This window comes from Heterocephalus glaber, unplaced genomic scaffold (assembly GCF_053883595.1).
Source record: "Heterocephalus glaber isolate CG9 unplaced genomic scaffold, H.glaber_assembly_v1.0 deba00001662, whole genome shotgun sequence".
Lineage (NCBI taxonomy): Eukaryota > Metazoa > Chordata > Mammalia > Rodentia > Bathyergidae > Heterocephalus > Heterocephalus glaber.
Genome location: NW_028258403.1, coordinates 12312447 through 12329975, shown reverse-complemented (window position 1 = coordinate 12329975; position 17529 = coordinate 12312447). Strand labels below are relative to the sequence as shown.

At 34.4% G+C, this 17529-nt stretch overlaps 1 protein-coding gene and 1 non-coding gene across 17 annotated transcripts in view; both read left to right on the top strand.

The window, feature by feature from the left end:
* Hectd1 (HECT domain E3 ubiquitin protein ligase 1) overlaps positions 1–17529 on the top strand; it is a 98690-nt gene that overhangs the window by 40375 nt on the left and 40786 nt on the right. For all 16 annotated transcript variants that reach the window (XM_087197243.1, XM_087197244.1, XM_021243821.2 and 13 more), the window contains exons 11-15: positions 5331–5469; positions 5672–5842; positions 11777–11999; positions 12608–12871; positions 12971–13047. In XM_087197243.1, the coding sequence (XP_087053369.1) occupies positions 5331–5469; positions 5672–5842; positions 11777–11999; positions 12608–12871; positions 12971–13047 (874 nt within the window). The remainder of the gene's footprint in view (positions 1–5330; positions 5470–5671; positions 5843–11776; positions 12000–12607; positions 12872–12970; positions 13048–17529) is intronic.
* LOC147822344 (U6 spliceosomal RNA) lies at positions 3339–3445 on the top strand. The gene has a single exon (XR_015445816.1). It is a non-coding gene; the product is annotated as a U6 spliceosomal RNA (small nuclear RNA).

The window sequence follows — 17529 nt, the reverse complement described above, 5'->3', positions numbered from 1 at the left end:
CTCTTCTTTTCTTTTGTTTTAGTCTCTGTCTCTCCTCTAACATAAGTACCATGAGCGCTGGCTTTGTATATGCAGTATTTCTACGGAGGGCCAGGAGATAGAGAAATGAGCCTGATCCTTTTGTTCACAGTAGATATTTAATGAATGATTAAATAAATATTTTGTTAGGAATTGCAAGTATTTTATTATTAATGAAGTACAGGATATATTTAGAAAGCTCAGTGAATAATATTAAGAAGGTAAACAGGAGCTTTTTATCACCTATGAAGGCCTTTGTAGCCAAGATAATGAGTGTGGACTTGGACTCAACAGTTAAAGGATTATTAAAGATCTGTGAGGAAATTTGACACAGTTAGATTTCTGATTTATAAAAGCTAATTTGGCAGCCGGGGATTTAGCTCAGTGGTTTTGCCGCCTGCTGCGCAAGTGCAAGGACCTGAGTTCAATTCCCCGTACCAAAAAAAAAAGCCCTTCTAAAAGTTACTTTGGCAGCCTGGTGGAAAGATTGGAGTTGGTTAAGAATGGAAACAGACTTCTTAAGTGTTCATGCAATAGAAACTTTAGGCAGTAGTAGCAAGTACAAATTCAAGAGTTGGGAGATTGATTGCATAGGGATTGGTGACCATTAGATGTGAAGGTTGAAGAAAAAAATTGAAGAGTAACTACCAGCTTTTTAGTTGAGTGATTGGGAATTTGAGTTTAGTCGTTTTATGTTTAGGAGGTTTGTAATTTTTTAAGACTCAGGTGCCAGTATTATGAGTTGACATTGAAGTTCAGGCAGTATGCTTTAAGTAGTAGAGAAATGGCTGCAGAATAATTGACTGAGCATTTAAGAGCATAGTTTTTTAGGGCCAGGGATTTAGCTCAGTGGTGCCACTGCTGCACAAGGTCCTGAGTTCGATCTCTGGTACCGCAAAAAAAAAAAAGAAAAAAAAAGTTTTTAGTTCTTCTCTCCACATAGCTGCAGGGCTGCAGGAGTTAGTCAGAGCTTTTTTTTTTTTTTAAAGACTTGTATTGTTCGATCCCTGGTACCAAAAAAAAAAGAAAGACTTGTATTGTTTTAAAAAATGAAGTTTAATTTTTTAACAAGAAAATTTTAGAGGACTTGCCATCCTGCCATTAACAGAATATTGAGATGTATTTGGAATAGAACTGCTTTGTGAAAAGATATATACTTAGCACAGTTCCTAATATGTTAAAAGTCTATGAAAAATGGTAGTTCATTTTTGGGAATTACTTAGCAGTATTAAACAAAGGAGAATAGGTAGGCTGAAGTTTTACAGTTTCAGATTAAAATTTTTTCAGAAGATTATAAACAGTTCTGAGTCAGATAGTTAAAGGAATGTCTGTATATACTGACATTAACTATTTATATTGCCTGTGCAGTATACAGGAAATAAAAGGTAAACAGCAGATCAATGAAGTCTTCATAACAAGATAGCAGTGTCAGCTGGGGAGCAGTTTGTAAAAAACCTGATTTTTCTTTTTCTTTTTCTTTTTTTTGAGACAGGGTCTTGCTATATAGCCTAGGCTGGCCTTGAATTCATTGCAGTCCTCCTGCCTCAGCCTCCCAAACGCTGGAACTACAGGGATGCGCCACTACACCTGGCCAGAAGTTGTTTTAGAATATGACAGACTCCAGAGTCATCTGAAAAAAATAGATGAGATTATTCAAGAAAAATATTGAATAGACTTAAACCTTTAATAATGAAGTCATTATAACTAGCAGAAGAGTGTATATACATCAGTGGAAAAATAGTCCCTCCACAAGAGCCAGTTATACATATAGGACTTGAGTTTATTTATTTATTTTTCCTTTTTTGGTACCAGGGATCGAACTCAGGACCTTGTGCTTGGGAGGTAGGTGATGCACCACTGAGCTAAATCCCCGGCCCCAGAACTTGAGTTTATTGAATGAATTTTTCTCAGGTTATTTAGGGGAAGGTTATTCATTAAATGGTACTACAATATCTGCTTTGTAGTTTGACTTAAAAAATTAATTTAGTTCATTACCTTATATTCTAAATGGAAAGGAATTCCTGAGAATTCAAAGTATATTAAGATGGGTACAGTGGTGTACCCCTGTAATCTCAGCACTTGGGAGGCTCAGGCAGGAGGGACATGAGCTCAAGGCCAGCCTGGGCTACCTGGTGAGTTCAAGGCCAACCTGAACCTGTCTCAAAAAACAAACAAAAAAATTAAGTAAAGTACAATAGAAAACTATAATACATAAATACCAATTTTATAACTGACTAGCTATTAACAAAAACTGGTAGGAACTAATCCTGTTAATTAAGGGAGTTTCTCCTTTGTCCACCCATGATTTTCTAGACGATACTTGAATTTGTAATAAAACACATTATTTCATTACAGAAAGTTGAATGTTCTAAATGGAGCTTGAGAGTTAGAAAATACATAGAAATCCCATGCCATAGAAATAGCTTTGTTAGGTGTTCTCTAGGATGTTAATAGGAAATTTTGTCTCTCTTTCCGTTCAGTCAACTCAAAGGTAATGATATCTGCAGCTTGGTTCCTAGAATATTGTTAGATGATCAGAAAATAATTATTACATGAATTGATTATTTACTCATATAATAGAACAGTCTCTTTAGTCTAGTGCAGTGGTGGCAAATCTATATGCACCTGTGCCCCAGCAGGCTGTTTGTATCGTTGAAAGCTCTAAAAGATTTGCCATCACTTGTCTAGAATATTTTCAGTGTTTGTATACTTTATTGTGTGGCTTTATGAGGTATCTCCTTTGTTCAAAACAAAGCAATGAGTGGACCAGGGATTTAGCTCATTGGTTCCGCTGCCTGCCTCGCAAGTGCAAGGTCCCTAGTTCAATCCCAGGTAGCAAAAAACAAAACAAAGCAGTGAGTGAATAGAAGGAAACAGGCCTATCAATTGTTAGCAATGGGAATATTTTGGGGTATGGGATTATTAGTTTCTTATTTTTATTTATATGGGAAATAGGTGTAGTGAGCATGAATTTTAAAATTGACAAGGCCAAAAATACTTTAATTCACAATTTCTTTTTTATACAAACTATCAGGTGTTTAAAATTTAGTTTTGTATTGTGTTATAGGAAATTTTAGATTAGTTACAATTTATATCATTTATTTTTGTAGTACAGTAATTATATTGCTTTTTACTTGATTTTCTAAAGTTACGAGGTGTTAAAAATAATGCTGGTTAAATGTAAAATAGAGTAGCACCTTTTAAAAAAATTACAGAAATGGGCCAGGGATTTAGCTCAGTGGCACCACACCTGCCTCACAAGCACAAGGTCCTGAGTTCATTCCCCAGTGCCAAAAATAAAAAAATTACAGAAATGATAGGTGCTTGCTTTGGCAGCCCATGTACTAAAATTGGAGCAATACAGAGACAATTAGCATTTCCCCTATGCAAGGATGATGCGCAAATTCATGAAGCATAATGTATTTTTCTGGAAGATAAAATAAGTACAACCCTTGAAGACATAGATGCAGGCAAGGACTCTGAACAGAACCCCAGTGGCAGAAGAAATAATGAGAATCAACACATGGGATCATATCAAATTAAAAACCTTCACAACAAAAGAAACAACCAACAGAGTGAAGAGACAATTTACAGAATGGGAAAAAAGTTTTGGCAGTTATTCCTTGGACAGAGGACTAGTATCTAGAATACATAAAGAACTAAAAAACAAAAAATATTAGACCCCTCATAATAAAAGACCCCATTCAAAAAAAAACAAAAACGGGCAACTGAAATGAATAGACACGTCTCAAAAGAAGTACAAATGGCCAATAAATACATGAAAAAATGTTCATCAGTGGTCATCAGAGAAATGTAAATTTTAAAAACTACCATGATATACCATATTACCCCAGAGAGAATGGTTATCACTAAAAAATCCAATTACAGGGACAGGGATTTAGCTCAGTGGGTTCCCCGCCTGCCTTGCAAGTGCAAGGTCCCGAGTTTGATCCCTGGTACCCAAAAAAAATCCAATTATAAATGCTGGTGAGGATGTAGGGAAAAAGGTATTCTGCTACACTGTCGATGGGAATATGAACTAGTACAATCACTATGAAAATCATTGTAGAGATTCCTCAGACAACTAAAAGTAGAGCACACCTGTAATACCAGCACTCGGGAGGCTGAGGCAGGAGGATCGCTGTGAGTCCAAGGCCAGCCTGGGCTGCATAGTGGGTTTGAGGCCAGGCTGAACTACATAGTGAGACCCTCTCTCAAAACAAAACTAAAGGTAGAAATTCCATTTGACCCAGTTATTCACCTCTCCAAGGTATCTTCTCAAGAGTTAAAATCATCATATTATAGAGATATATGCATATCCATATTTCTAGCAGCACAATTTATAATAACTAGATCTTGGAAACAGCATATATATCTATCAACAGATGAATGGACGAGGAAGATGTATACGCAGTGCAGTACTACACTGCCATAAAGATAAACTTGAGACATTTGTAGGTAAATGGATGCAACTTGAAAACATAATGTTATGTGAAATTAGCTACACAAATTCAAATACGTCATGGTTTCTCTTTCATGAACCCCCCCCACACACACACACGCAGAGCAATATAGAAGCGATAAGTAGAAAGTAGGGAGAAATTGAAATACTTCCCATAGTTAAATATTCTGTTGTTTAAAAATATTTCAGTATATGCTAGTTTCATTTATACTAAAAGTTTATAAAGTTTATTGAAAAGAAAGTTTGTGTTATCTTTTTTTTTTGGATATGGGGATCAAACTCAGGACATTGACCTTGTGATGCAGGCACAGCACCACTGAGCTAAATCCTTGGCCTCTGTTTCTTTTTTCGTAAGAATCTTTTGGCTTATATCTTGTACTGGTAACTATTTTGAAAATGATGATACACAGTGTAATAACTATTGTTCTCATTATTTGCTTATAAAATGTTTTTTTTTCATAAAAAGGAATAACAAATCAAGTCCATTTAATGAGCTCGATGTAGTAATAATGGAAAGAAAATTACCTCAAAAATAGACATAAATTATTGTGCTAGTATTTTTTTCCATCCTAACCCCTGTGCTAGTATTGTCCTAACTTTTCTGTATTGTTTTATTGTTTTTTTAGTGTACTTTTTTTTTTTTTTTGATACTGAGGATCAAACTTGGGACCTTGCGCTTGCAAGACAGGCAGCAGCACCACTGAGCTAAATCCCTGGCCCCTTTTATTGTACTTTTTAGCAGAGTAAATAAAACTTAGTATTGGACACTTTGGTTTTTACTAAAGCACAGTTGCATTTTGGTATAATTTAGTTTTATAACTTGGCTTTATAAAATTCTTTTCTTTTCAAGGAAAGCAAGTCTTGCTCTAATCAGAAAAATGATTCATTTTTGTTCTGAAGCACTGTTAAAAGAAGTTTGCGATTCTGATGTTGGTCACAATTTGCCTACAATATTAGTGGAAATCACTGCAACTGTCCTTGATCAAGAGGTCAGTTTTTCATCTTCCTTGAAACTCTTGTACCTTTAGTTCCTTTTAGATAATAGTTAGTGAAATAAAAATTTTGTTTTAATTCCAGTAAACCATTTTGTCTGTTCCCATTACTGAATTTGTCTGTTTTATGAAACTTGTTTTTATCTTATTTCCTTAATTTCCTTGCTATCATGTACTCCTTTTCTTTTCCCCCCTCCAGGATGATGATGATGGCCACTTGTTGGCTTTGCAGATCATAAGGGATTTAGTAGATAAAGGAGGTGATATTTTTTTGGATCAACTAGCCAGACTTGGTGTAATTAGTAAAGTGTCAACCTTGGCAGGTCCTTCCTCTGATGATGAGAACGAAGAGGAATCAAAACCAGAAAAAGTAAGTGGTCTTAATTGTAATAGTATCAGGAACAGTGTTTTGAGGAAATGAATTTACAATTTATGACTGCTCTTGCTAAAACAATGGCAATATGGAATAGTACTACCTGTACTATTTTAGTTGATCAGTTTTCTTTTTAAAGTTTTTTATTGATAGGATTTGAATTGTGCAAAGTTCCAAATATAGTTAAAAGGGTGTCAGGATACACTCTGCATTCACTCGTTAGTAACATTTTGCCCCATTTGCTTTATCATTTTCATAAAACCTATCTCTACATTTTAAGAATATTATTTGAAGATAAGCTGAATATAGTGTGTCCATTTTGTGTCTACTTTACCCAAAATACAGCATGTTGTGCTTGCTTCGGCAGCACATATACTAAAAAAACCCCAACAAAACAGCATATTCTTGATAGGCATAGTCATGCATATTGTGATCCTAGCACTCCAGGAGGTGGAGGTAGAAGAATTTCAGGTTTGAGCGCAGCCTTGACAATTTAGCAATTTAGTGAAACCCTGTCTCAGAATTAAAAAATAATAATAAAATGGACTGGGGATATAGCTTACTGTGAAGGCCCTGGGTTTAATTGACACTACCACTACGATAACCACAGTAAAACGCAGCACGTTTTCTTGTGTAGTCCTGATACACTTAACAAAGTCAGAATGTTTAATATTTAGGAGCTGAGGATATTGGTGATACACTTGCCTAACTTACTTGAGGCCCTGGGTTCTATCACCTACATTATGAAAAAGTTTTCTTTAAAATACTTATAGAAAAGTAATGCCTAATCCAGAGACTGTGTTAAACTTGACCATCATCCTTAATATCCTTCAAAACAAATTTTTTTCTGGTCCAAAATCCAATCCAGGCACACATATTACATTTACTGATCATGTTTCTGCCAACCTACAGTAGTTTTGACAGCCTTATTTTTTCTTTTCTACCCTTCAAAGAGGGCAGACCAGTAATTTGGACAAAGAGCTTCACTTTGGATTTGTGTTATATTTTTTGTGATTAGATTCAGGTTATATGTTTTAGTAGAAGTACTATAAAAGTTATGCTGAGTTCACCTTGCATATAAAATGTTTTCCCTTTTGTTGATGATGTTAACTTGCATCACTAGGTTACACCACTTGATTTTTTTCCTGTATTCTTTTTCCTTTGACAATTAATAAGTTTGTAAGGAGATAACTTGAGATTATGTAAATATGCTGTTTTTATTTTATATACTAGTTCCAGTATTTTTAGATAATTCTTTCTTAGACTGCAATTATGATATACCTCATCTATCACTACTAATTACTAGCAAAACTTATTCCTAACAATTGGTCAATATTTATTTTATATTTATGCAACATAGTAATATTTTTGAGAAAATGGTAGGGCTAGGGTTTATGATTCCAAAATTCTAAGGGAGGTGAAAGTGTGTGTGTTTCCTAAATCTGGTTAATGATTGACATTAATGGGAGTTTTAAGAAAAAACAAAACAAAAACTATTGTCAGTGTTCATTCCTTGTTTTGTTTTGTTTTTTGTACAATTGTGGGTATTGTACCCAAGAATTTGGACATACAAGCAACCCCCTGGAATTCTTTCATTCGAGAAATAGGTTACTGCCAGACATGGAAGCACGTACCTTGCTGAGTAAAGAGGATTGCTGAGAGAGTTCAAGGCCAAATGTACATATAAGCCAGGTGTGGTGATGCATGTTTGTAGTCCAAGCACTGGAGGCTGAGGCAGGAGGATTGCTGTGAGTTCCAGGCCAGCCTTGGCTACATAGCAAGACCTTATTTCAGAAAACAAAAGATAAAAAATAGGTTATAGCAAAACCAACAGAGACTTTGAGCAATCTTTTTTTATATGTAAATGCAAAGGATTTATAACAGCCAAAGCTACCATGAAAGGAACAAAGTTGAAAGATATACACCAATGAATTTCAGGTCTTTTATTTTTTCCTTTTTTTGCAAGTCTTCTATAAAGCAATAATCAAGGCAGTATAAATGACAATAGTATAAAGGTAAACTAATGACCACATATATGTGGTCAGTTGATATTCAGCAAAATTGTCAAGACAATTCAGGAAAGAGGGTGATATTTTGAAAAATGCATAGCATATGTACAACATTGAACCCCAACAGTTACCATATACAACATATATAAAGATTAACAATGGGGCTGGGGATTTAGCTCAGTGGTTCTGGCGCCTGCCTCACAAGCGCAAGGTCCTGAGTTCGATTACCGGTACCAAAAAAAAAAAAAAAAAGATTACAATGAATCTACTAAAGGAAAAAAGATTTTTTAATGGTTTTTGGCCTTGGCAAACTTTTCTTAAATGGATCTTTTTTAAAAAATACATTTTATTTTATCCCATTCCCTCCTCAAGCCCGATCCCTTCCTTCCCTATGTATGAAAGTTAAAATGGATCTTTTAAAGGTTATAGTATAATTTAAAAATCAGTAATGTGAATTTCATCAAAATTTTGCTCTTCAAAATCACACTTAAAAGCCAGTGGTGGTAATGCATGTCTGTCTTCCCAGAACTTGAGAGGGTGAGGGAAGGCCTGCCTGGGCTGCATAGTAGTTCAAGGCTAGCATGGACTACACATAGCAAGACTTCTCAAAAAAGTAACAAAAAAATTGTTAACTAGAGAATTTTGCCAGATTTTTCCTATCTGAAAATATCTGGATTTTTTTGTTGCTGTTTTTTTTGTTTGTTTTGCTGGTGCTAAAAATCAGATGCAGAGTCTTGTGCATGCTAGGAAGAGCTTTATGACTGAGTTACATCCATAGCTCCTTTGGCTGTCACTGTTCATGGACAATGAAGTGCCTATGAAACTTATATTTGATTATTTTCCAAGCTGGTCTTGAACTCGTGGTGATCCTTTTGCCTCAGCCTCTCAAGTCTTGGGTGCTGGGATTTGAGGCATGTGCCACCACACTCATTTTCCAGATCTTTAAGAATGTTTCATTGTTCACTGACTGGCATAATTTTCTTTCCTTCTTTCTCTTTCTTTTCTTTCTTTCTTTCTTTCTTTCTTTCTTTCTTTCTTTCTTTCTTTCTTTCTTTCTTTCTTTTTCTTTTTTCCTTCCTTCCTTCCTTCTTTATTTCTTTTGAGATTTTACATTTATTTATTTTATATGCAATTGCTTATTATTTTTATTTTTTAAAAATTTATCCCATTACCCCTCCCAAGCTCCCTTCCCCCATGTACAAAAGGTTTGTTTCCATTTTTTCCTTCTATTTTTACTTTTTTCTTGTCTCTTCCTTCCTTTCTCCTTCCTGCCATAGTTTCTGATGAGAAATTTCTTGTATATAATGTATCTTTTCTTCCTCTACCTCTTTTTTATCATTGATTTTTAGCATTTTCACTTTGATGTGCCTTGCTATGTTTGGGGGGCAGTACGTGCACTTTCTGTACCTTTTTGAATGTGTGTACTTATGCTTGGTATTCCTCGATTTTCTTTGATTTATGGACTAAGTTTTGGTCAGATTTGGAAAATTTTTGGTTGTTAGTGCTTCAAATATTTTGTCTCTTTTTGTTTGACTAGTTCTCAAATTAACTTATTAGACTATACTGTCATACAGGTCAGTGAAACTCTGTTCTCTTTCTGTTTTTTCTCCAGTTTTTATTTTTGTTTATTTATTTTTTGCTTCATGTCTGATTGAGTCTACAAATTGTTTTCTTTGCATTGATTTGTTCCAGTGAGATTTTAATTTTATGTATTATATTTTCATCTTTTTTTCTGTTTTTCCATTATGTTGATATTTCCCTTTAAAATCTTGGAAATAGTTATCTTTTAACATTCTTGCCTCATAGTTCTATCAGCTCTTATTTCTGTGTTTCTTTATATTGACTGACTTTATTTCTAATGACGTGTCATATTTTCGTGCCTTTTTAGTAACTTTTTATTAAGTACTGGATATTATAAATGTTATATTGATGAATTCTGAATTTTGTCATTTTTCTTAAAGAATGTTGAGGGCAAGTCATTACTCTTAGTAAAGAATAAATTCCTTTTAGGGCTGATTATAAGATTTACTCAAGTAGATGTAAAATATTTAATGATCCCTAATACGTACGTCCTCTGAGATCTTCACTGCCTGCCCTGGATGATCCATAAGGGCTTTCTGTTCTGGCTCTCTAGAACAACCCCGTTGGCTGCCTGGCCACCTTTGATGACCTCTGGAAATTGTTCAGCTGACAACTTTCCAATTGTTCTTTTCTCGGTCCTATAGAGTATCATTCTGTGCTTACTTCCTTCCGCAGCACATACGCTATCGTATACCCATGAGTGGTCTGCTACTCAGTGGAAATCACTCTGCTGACTTCTGTAGGTCTTTTCTGCTTAGCTCCCTAACCCAAACCTAACCCAAACTCAGTTTCCACATAGACCAACTCAAACTCCAATCTCCGTTTTCTCATTTTACACTGCTGTACTCTGTTCTCACTCTTCTTGATCCCAGTCAGAAAACTGTCTCTGTGTCTAAGAGGCTTATTTTGTTTCCATTTTCTTGGAGATCACAGACCTGTGTTGCTTACTGCCCATATTTGAAAACACTTATTTTTCATATATTTTGTAAAATTTTTAGTTCATTACAATGGATAAAAGACTTGGTCCTTGTTAATCCGTCATTGCCTGGAGCAGAAATTTTTATGTTTAGAGAAATTCATAATCCTCATTTTGTGTAAATATTCTCAGTCTTTCAATGTCACTATAAACTTTTAGAATCTTAGGCTAGGCTATAAAATGTTTACAGTCTAATTTTATTCCATGTTTTGAAAAACATGCTCTAAACAAAATATCAGAATGATCATAGAAATGACCCTGTATATTTGATTTACTTGACTAAGGGATGGGTCCTTAGAATTTATTTTTCATTGACACATAATCATTGTGCACATTATATTATGGGTAAAGTGTGATAATTTCATGTATATGATGTATATAATGATCAAATCAGGGTAATTAGCATTTTGATCTCCTTAAACATTTGTCATTTCTTTGGGTTGGGAGCCTTTAAACTCCTCTCTTCCAGTTATTTTAATCAATTTGTTGTACACTTTAGTCTCTCTCTTATGCTACAGAACATTAGCATTTGTTCTTTCTATCTAACTGTATTTTGTTATCTGTTATCCAACCTCCCTCTATTCCAACTGTCCTCTTTTCTCTCTGCTAGTGACCACTATTCTACTCTCTTCTTTTAGAAGGTGACTGTATTTTAGCTGTCACCTCTGAATGAGAATAGGCAGTATTTGTCTTTTCTGTGGTTGGCTTTATTTGGCTTATTTCACTTAACATAATGTCCTCCATTTCCATCCATGTTGCCATAAAATACATGATTTTATTCTTTTTTAATGGCTGAATAGTATTCTATTGTGTATATATACCACATCTTTTTTTTTTTCACATCTTATTTAAAAATTTGTTTTTTTGTTTTTTTGTTTTTTAATGATGCTGAGTATCAAACCCAGGGTTTTGTATATGCTAGGCAAATGTTCTACTTCTCACTTACATCCCCAGTCCAGAATTTACTTTTGAAAAGCTTTTCTGATGATTGTTATATCTAATAGTTTTTTGGTGGTTTTTTTTGGTACTGGGGATCAAATTTGGGACTTTGGGCTTGCGAGGCAGGCAGCAGAACCACTGAGCTAAATCCCCAGCCTATACCTAATAGTTTGAATACCAGTGATCCAGTCTAAGCTTCCATTTCTTATAAATAATGAGTTAGGTCCAGAAATGTAGTGAGTTTACCAAAGTCTTGGAGTATTAAGTAAATATATTAACTAAATGTATGTAGAGCTCTTATCCATTGGTATTATGCATAGGATGTTTAAATTCTAAATTTGATTTATAGTCATGTTTTTAAAATACTTAAGAATATTTGAAATAAGATTATTTTTCATATTTTATTGACTAATTTTATGTATTTAGGAAGATGAACCACAGGAAGATGCTAAAGAATTGCAGCAAGGTAAACCATATCATTGGAGAGACTGGTCAATCATAAGAGGAAGGGACTGCTTATATATTTGGAGTGATGCAGCAGCCTTGGAATTATCTAATGGCAGTAATGGATGGTTTAGATTTATATTGGATGGAAAACTTGCCACCATGTATTCAAGTGGTAGTCCTGAAGGTGGATCGGATAGTTCAGGTAATACTTTGTTTCCATATTTTCTTAGCTTCTATAATTTGTTTTTATGCTTATATTTTTGCTGCTGTTGTTGTAGGAGCAGTGTATCCTTGATGATCACATACCCAATTTAGTAATAGAGAAAAATCAGTATACTATGAAAAAGTGTTTCATAAATACTTTTTATTGTATGAGACAAGGAACAGCACTGTAACTATTTTTAATTTCCCCAGTCTTTTAGATAGGACCGTTTTTTGGCATTTAATTGTAAATTGCATGGGTATATTGCTATCCCAAGTTATATCTTTTCTCAGAAATCTCAATTTAAAAAAATTAACACCTGTAGAATTGGTTTTATATCTTAAACTAAATAAATCAAACCAGTGAGAAGATGTCAAAGAACAAATCCTCATTCTTATTTTATAAAATGGATATTCCAATAAGTTTCTATTTTCTTTCTTTTTTTCTTTTTTTTTTTTTTGTGGTACTGGGGATTGAACTCAGGTCCTTGAGCTTGTGAGGCAGGTGATGGAACCACTGAGCTAAATCCCCAGCCTAAGTTTCTATTTTCTAAATTATGGAATATTTAAAAGGAACGAGGTTTTAAAACAAGTATTTTGTCTCTGTAGAAAGCAGAAGTGAATTCTTAGAAAAGTTACAGAGAGCCCGAGGCCAAGTAAAACCATCTACTTCAAGTCAACCTATACTCTCAGCACCAGGACCCTCTAAACTCACTGTAGGGAATTGGTCCTTAACATGTTTGAAAGAAGGAGAAATTGCCATTCATAACTCAGATGGTCAGCAAGCTACAATATTGAAAGAAGATTTACCTGGTTTTGTATTTGAATCTAATAGAGGAACCAAACATTCATTTACTGCAGAAACTTCTCTGGGTAAGTATTTAGCTTATGTAAGTTTAGCAAGTAAGAATAAATATGTTAAATTGTAATAAAGTGTGTTCTATGAAATGTTTTTCTGTCCCCCTCCCTAAGGTTCAGAATTTGTGACTGGATGGACTGGAAAAAGAGGAAGAAAACTGAAATCCAAATTAGAAAAAACAAAGCAAAAGGTATATTTGTGGAATGTGCTTTTTTTGGTCTTTTATACCGACTAGGTAAATTTTCAAAGATAGATAATAAGCATTGAAGAAAATGAGCCGTATATCATAAGCTTCCCAAATAAAACAGTTTTACTTGTTTTGTTGTTCAGTATTTTCACAGTATTTATAATTTAATAACTACAAGTATATTAAGTACCAACATTAAAACTGAAGCAAAATAGAAATTAATGAGAAAAAAAATTTAAATTGGTTTAAATTTTTTTACTTATTGTCACAAACCTTCAAAGATATTGAGATTATTAATATTTTGATATCATGATATTTTTTGGTAATATAAAGGGATAAAAATATTTTAGAATCTAGAATTAATAGTGATGATATAATTTAACTGCCTAGTTCTAAATTTAAATTATGTTAATGCTTAGTATGATAGCCATCTTAGATGAAGTCTTTACAGTTACATACCTTGGTACTCAGTTGCCTTGAAACTCGTCAAATTTGGTACTCATTTTAACACCAAAATTTTGTCTCTGTAATCATTATTTGGTTGGTGCTTAATGCGAATGCTGAAACTTATCAGTGAGAGGCTCACTCAGCCAAAACTGATTGGTGCTTGTTGGGTCTTTTAGTGCCCACCATACTTCAAAAAAAAATAAATAAATAAAGAGCTCAATATATAGCACCGTGGTAGAGTCCTTGCTTAGACATATACAAGACTCTAGGTTTGCTCCTTGCCATTTAAAAATATCAAGGGATCAAATGTATTATTGGCTCTCCAAATGCATTATTGAGTTTGAAAAAAATCATAATTTTTATATTCTGTTCTCTGGGTATGGATTATTCTTTTAAAAGAATAGCCCGTGTAGTTCCATCTTTATCAAGTATTCATTTTTTTTAAGAAAAAAATTAAAATATCAGTTCGCTGGGCCGGGGATTTAGCTCAGTGGTTCTGCTGCCTGCCTTGCAAGCACAGGGTCCCAAGTTTGATTCCTGGTACCAAAAGAAAAGAAAGGTAAAATATCAGTTACCTTTAACTAGAAAATTGAGTATTTTATAGTGATAAATATGTTTGTTTTAGCTGGGCTTGGTGGCACACACCTGTAATCCCAGCACTTGGGAGGCTGAGGCAGGAGGATTGCTATGAGTTTGAGGCCAGCCTGGACTACACAGTAAGTTCAAGGCTAGCCTGAACTTCATAGTGAGTCCTTATCTCAAAAAAACAAAACCCAAACAAAATATGTTTGTTTTACCTATAATGGTAATATAAAAAAGTTTTAAAATATAATATATAAAGAATGCATGTAGGTAGTTCGAATTAGGGGAGAGTATAGTACTGGCTTTGTTGAGAGCAATTTATTTTCCATTTTTTAATATAAAGAGGCTCATGTCTTCAGTTTTTGTTGTGAGTGAGTGTTCTGGGTTGTCTGGTTGTCTGAATGCTATTTCCTACAGCTAGAGTTTGGAAAGAACCTAGCTTCAGTTTTTTTAATGCTTAAAAGTTACCCCTTACAGCTAAGTAATTTTTTGATTGATTGTCCCTGTGGTGTTTTGTTTTGTTTTGTTTTGATTTGATTTGTTTTGTTTTGTTTTTGAGTGTAAGGTCAGAGATTAGTTCTAATTTAAAATATATTGAAAATGGGGCCGGGGATTTAGCTCAGTGGTTCCATCGCTTGCCTTCCAAGTGCAAGGCCCCGAGTTTGATCCCTGGTACCAAAAAAATATATATTTGAAGGGCTGGGGATTTAGCTCAGTGGTGCTGTGCCTGCCTCACAAGCTCAAGGTCCTGAGTTCGATCCCTAGTACCACAAAGAATATGTACATTTTATATACATGTAAATTATATAAATGATATACATAAAATCATATAAAATATATATCATATATATTTAATATATAAAAATATATATCACATATATTTAATATATAAAAATATATATCATATATATTTAATATATAAAAATATATATATTGAAGATGTTTGAGCAAACCTCCCTCAATTGAGATGCTAAATGGAAGTTAAATACAGTCAGTTTCATTATTCTGCTTTGTCACCTGGTGTGTGTATGACCTTGTTTTATGTATATTTCTGTGTAAAGACACCTGTTTAAAGACACCTTGTTTAACTAGTCAGCAACACAACTAGTTAACAGTAAACTGGCCAACAGCACTGTCATGCCTCAACCAACCATTGTTTTCTATAAGATATATCACAGTCTTGTATTTAGAAACGAGACAGGCTGTCAGAACAATATAGGTGGGGGATTTTAAACAGTGTACCTTCAGAGCCTGAAAATATATATATAACATTTAAAATTTTATACATAAAACAAAGTTTCAAGGTATAGAATGATGTCATGTTGGCACTCAAAATATGTTGGCATTTTGGAATATTTTGAATTTCAGATTTTAGGATCCAGGAATGTTTAATCTATATGTTGTATTGATCAAATAAATTTAGACTAACAGAGAACTGAGATTTAATAATACCAATGACAGGGCTGGGGATTTAGCTCAGTGGTTTTGCCGCCTGCCTCATAAGCACAAGATCCCAAGTTCAATCCCAGGTACCAAAAAAAAAAGAAAGAAAAAAGATTAATGAAAAATACCAATGACAAATCAATGAGAATGTTATTCCAATCCTATATTTTCATTTCTTATAAAACAGGATTGGTAGCCAGGCATGATGTTCTCATTCATAATCCCAGCATTCTAGGAGGCTGAGGAAGAAGGATCAAAAGTTTGAGCCCAGTTTGAGCAATATAGTGAAATCCTGTCTCAAATTTAAAAATGGGCTAGGGATATAGCTCAGTGCAAATGCTCTGGGTTCAAGCTCCAGTACCTGAAACAATACTAAAAAATGAAACCAGGATTGATAGGCACAGTGATCCAGGCCCATAATCCTAGCTACTTAGGAGGCTGAGGCAGAAGGATGGAAAGCTCGAGGCTATCCTGAGCAATTTAGCAAGACTCTGTCCCAAAATAAAGAAAGGCAGAGAAGGTGCATCTCAGTGGTAGAAGCTTACCTGGATTACTGATTTACTTTCACCTTTTTTTTTTTTTTTTGGTGGCACTGGGGGTTGAACCTAGGGCCTTGTGCATGTTGAGTAAGCACTGTACTACTGGACCATCTCTCCAGCCCTTGATTCACTTGCTTGATTTGAAATCGGTAGCAATTGACCAGCTGGCTATTCTTTTGCATATAAAAATGCATTATGTTGCAAAGTACACTTATTTAATTTTTTTTGGTACCTGGGATCGAACTTGGGACCTTGCACTTGCAAAGCAGACAGTGGAGCCACTGAACTAAATCCTTGGCCCTACATTTATTTTAAATAGAAGTGATTTTAACTTTTAGTTTTTGCCTCAGGTTTATTTATTAACACTGTTTTTTAAATTTTCTCAAATAAATATCCTTTATTAAAAAAGAAATATTGTTAAGCAACAAAACTATATGTTATTACGTTGCATTTACAATAAGAGAAAGGTGATTGCAATACCTGGTATACCAGTACTGAACTCTGAAGTCATGAGTGTGAAAAACATGAAATATAAAGCAATACAATAATTACAATGCAGAAAATTTGTGCTAATCAGCAAAAGGCAGTGTTGTAGATGTCCTAGTATTGCTATAAATGCTTTCTTAGTGTTTTCTTTTTACTTTTAATACTTAAGAATGTTAATTGAGCATATTTCTTGTAAATCTGCAGAAGATGCATTTGCAGTCCACTATGCACACTGTCCGTTTAATGTTATGGTGAGAAAGCCATCCATAAGCCAGGCACAACATTCTAGTGTTTCTGTTTCTACCTTTATAATATTGTACAAAGCTAGTAAATCATGAATCAGTTTGCCAGCATACTTTTAATGTACCCAGAATGGGTAGAAACATGTCAGTTTTGTTAGCTCTATTCATGCAAAATGACTTGTGGCCTTTGACTTTTCTTGAACTACATCTGGCTGCATGCTTGGCAAGACACATAGCTCAGTGAGAAATCCCATGAGCCAGTGGGGTTTTGACAAAGCTGCAGAAACCAGAGGTCACTGGGTTGCACTGTCTTGAAAATGCCACCTTGTGATTATGGAGACTTCTTAAAAATAATGAGTGTTGGGGGAAGCTGGAATGACTATTTACATTCTTTGATAGTTAACCATAGAACATGCACATTTTTTAAAAAAAATGCCCTTGGGCTGAGGATTTAGCTCAGAGGTGCCACCTCCTGCCTCACAAGCACAAGGCCCTGAGTTTGATCCCTGGTACCCGCCCCCCCAATGCCTTTGTTAAAACTGAACTCTATAACCCAATGCCATATGTTTTTACATCTAAACATTATTTTTCATCTTTCCTACACACCCTAACCTCCCCAACTGAGTCACACTTTGTTATAAATGAATTAAAAAAAAAGAAACTTCCCCTAACTCTCAGAACATGACTTGAGATTCATTGTGATCTAACATCCATAAACTCTTCCATAACTCTTCCATAACTTCCAT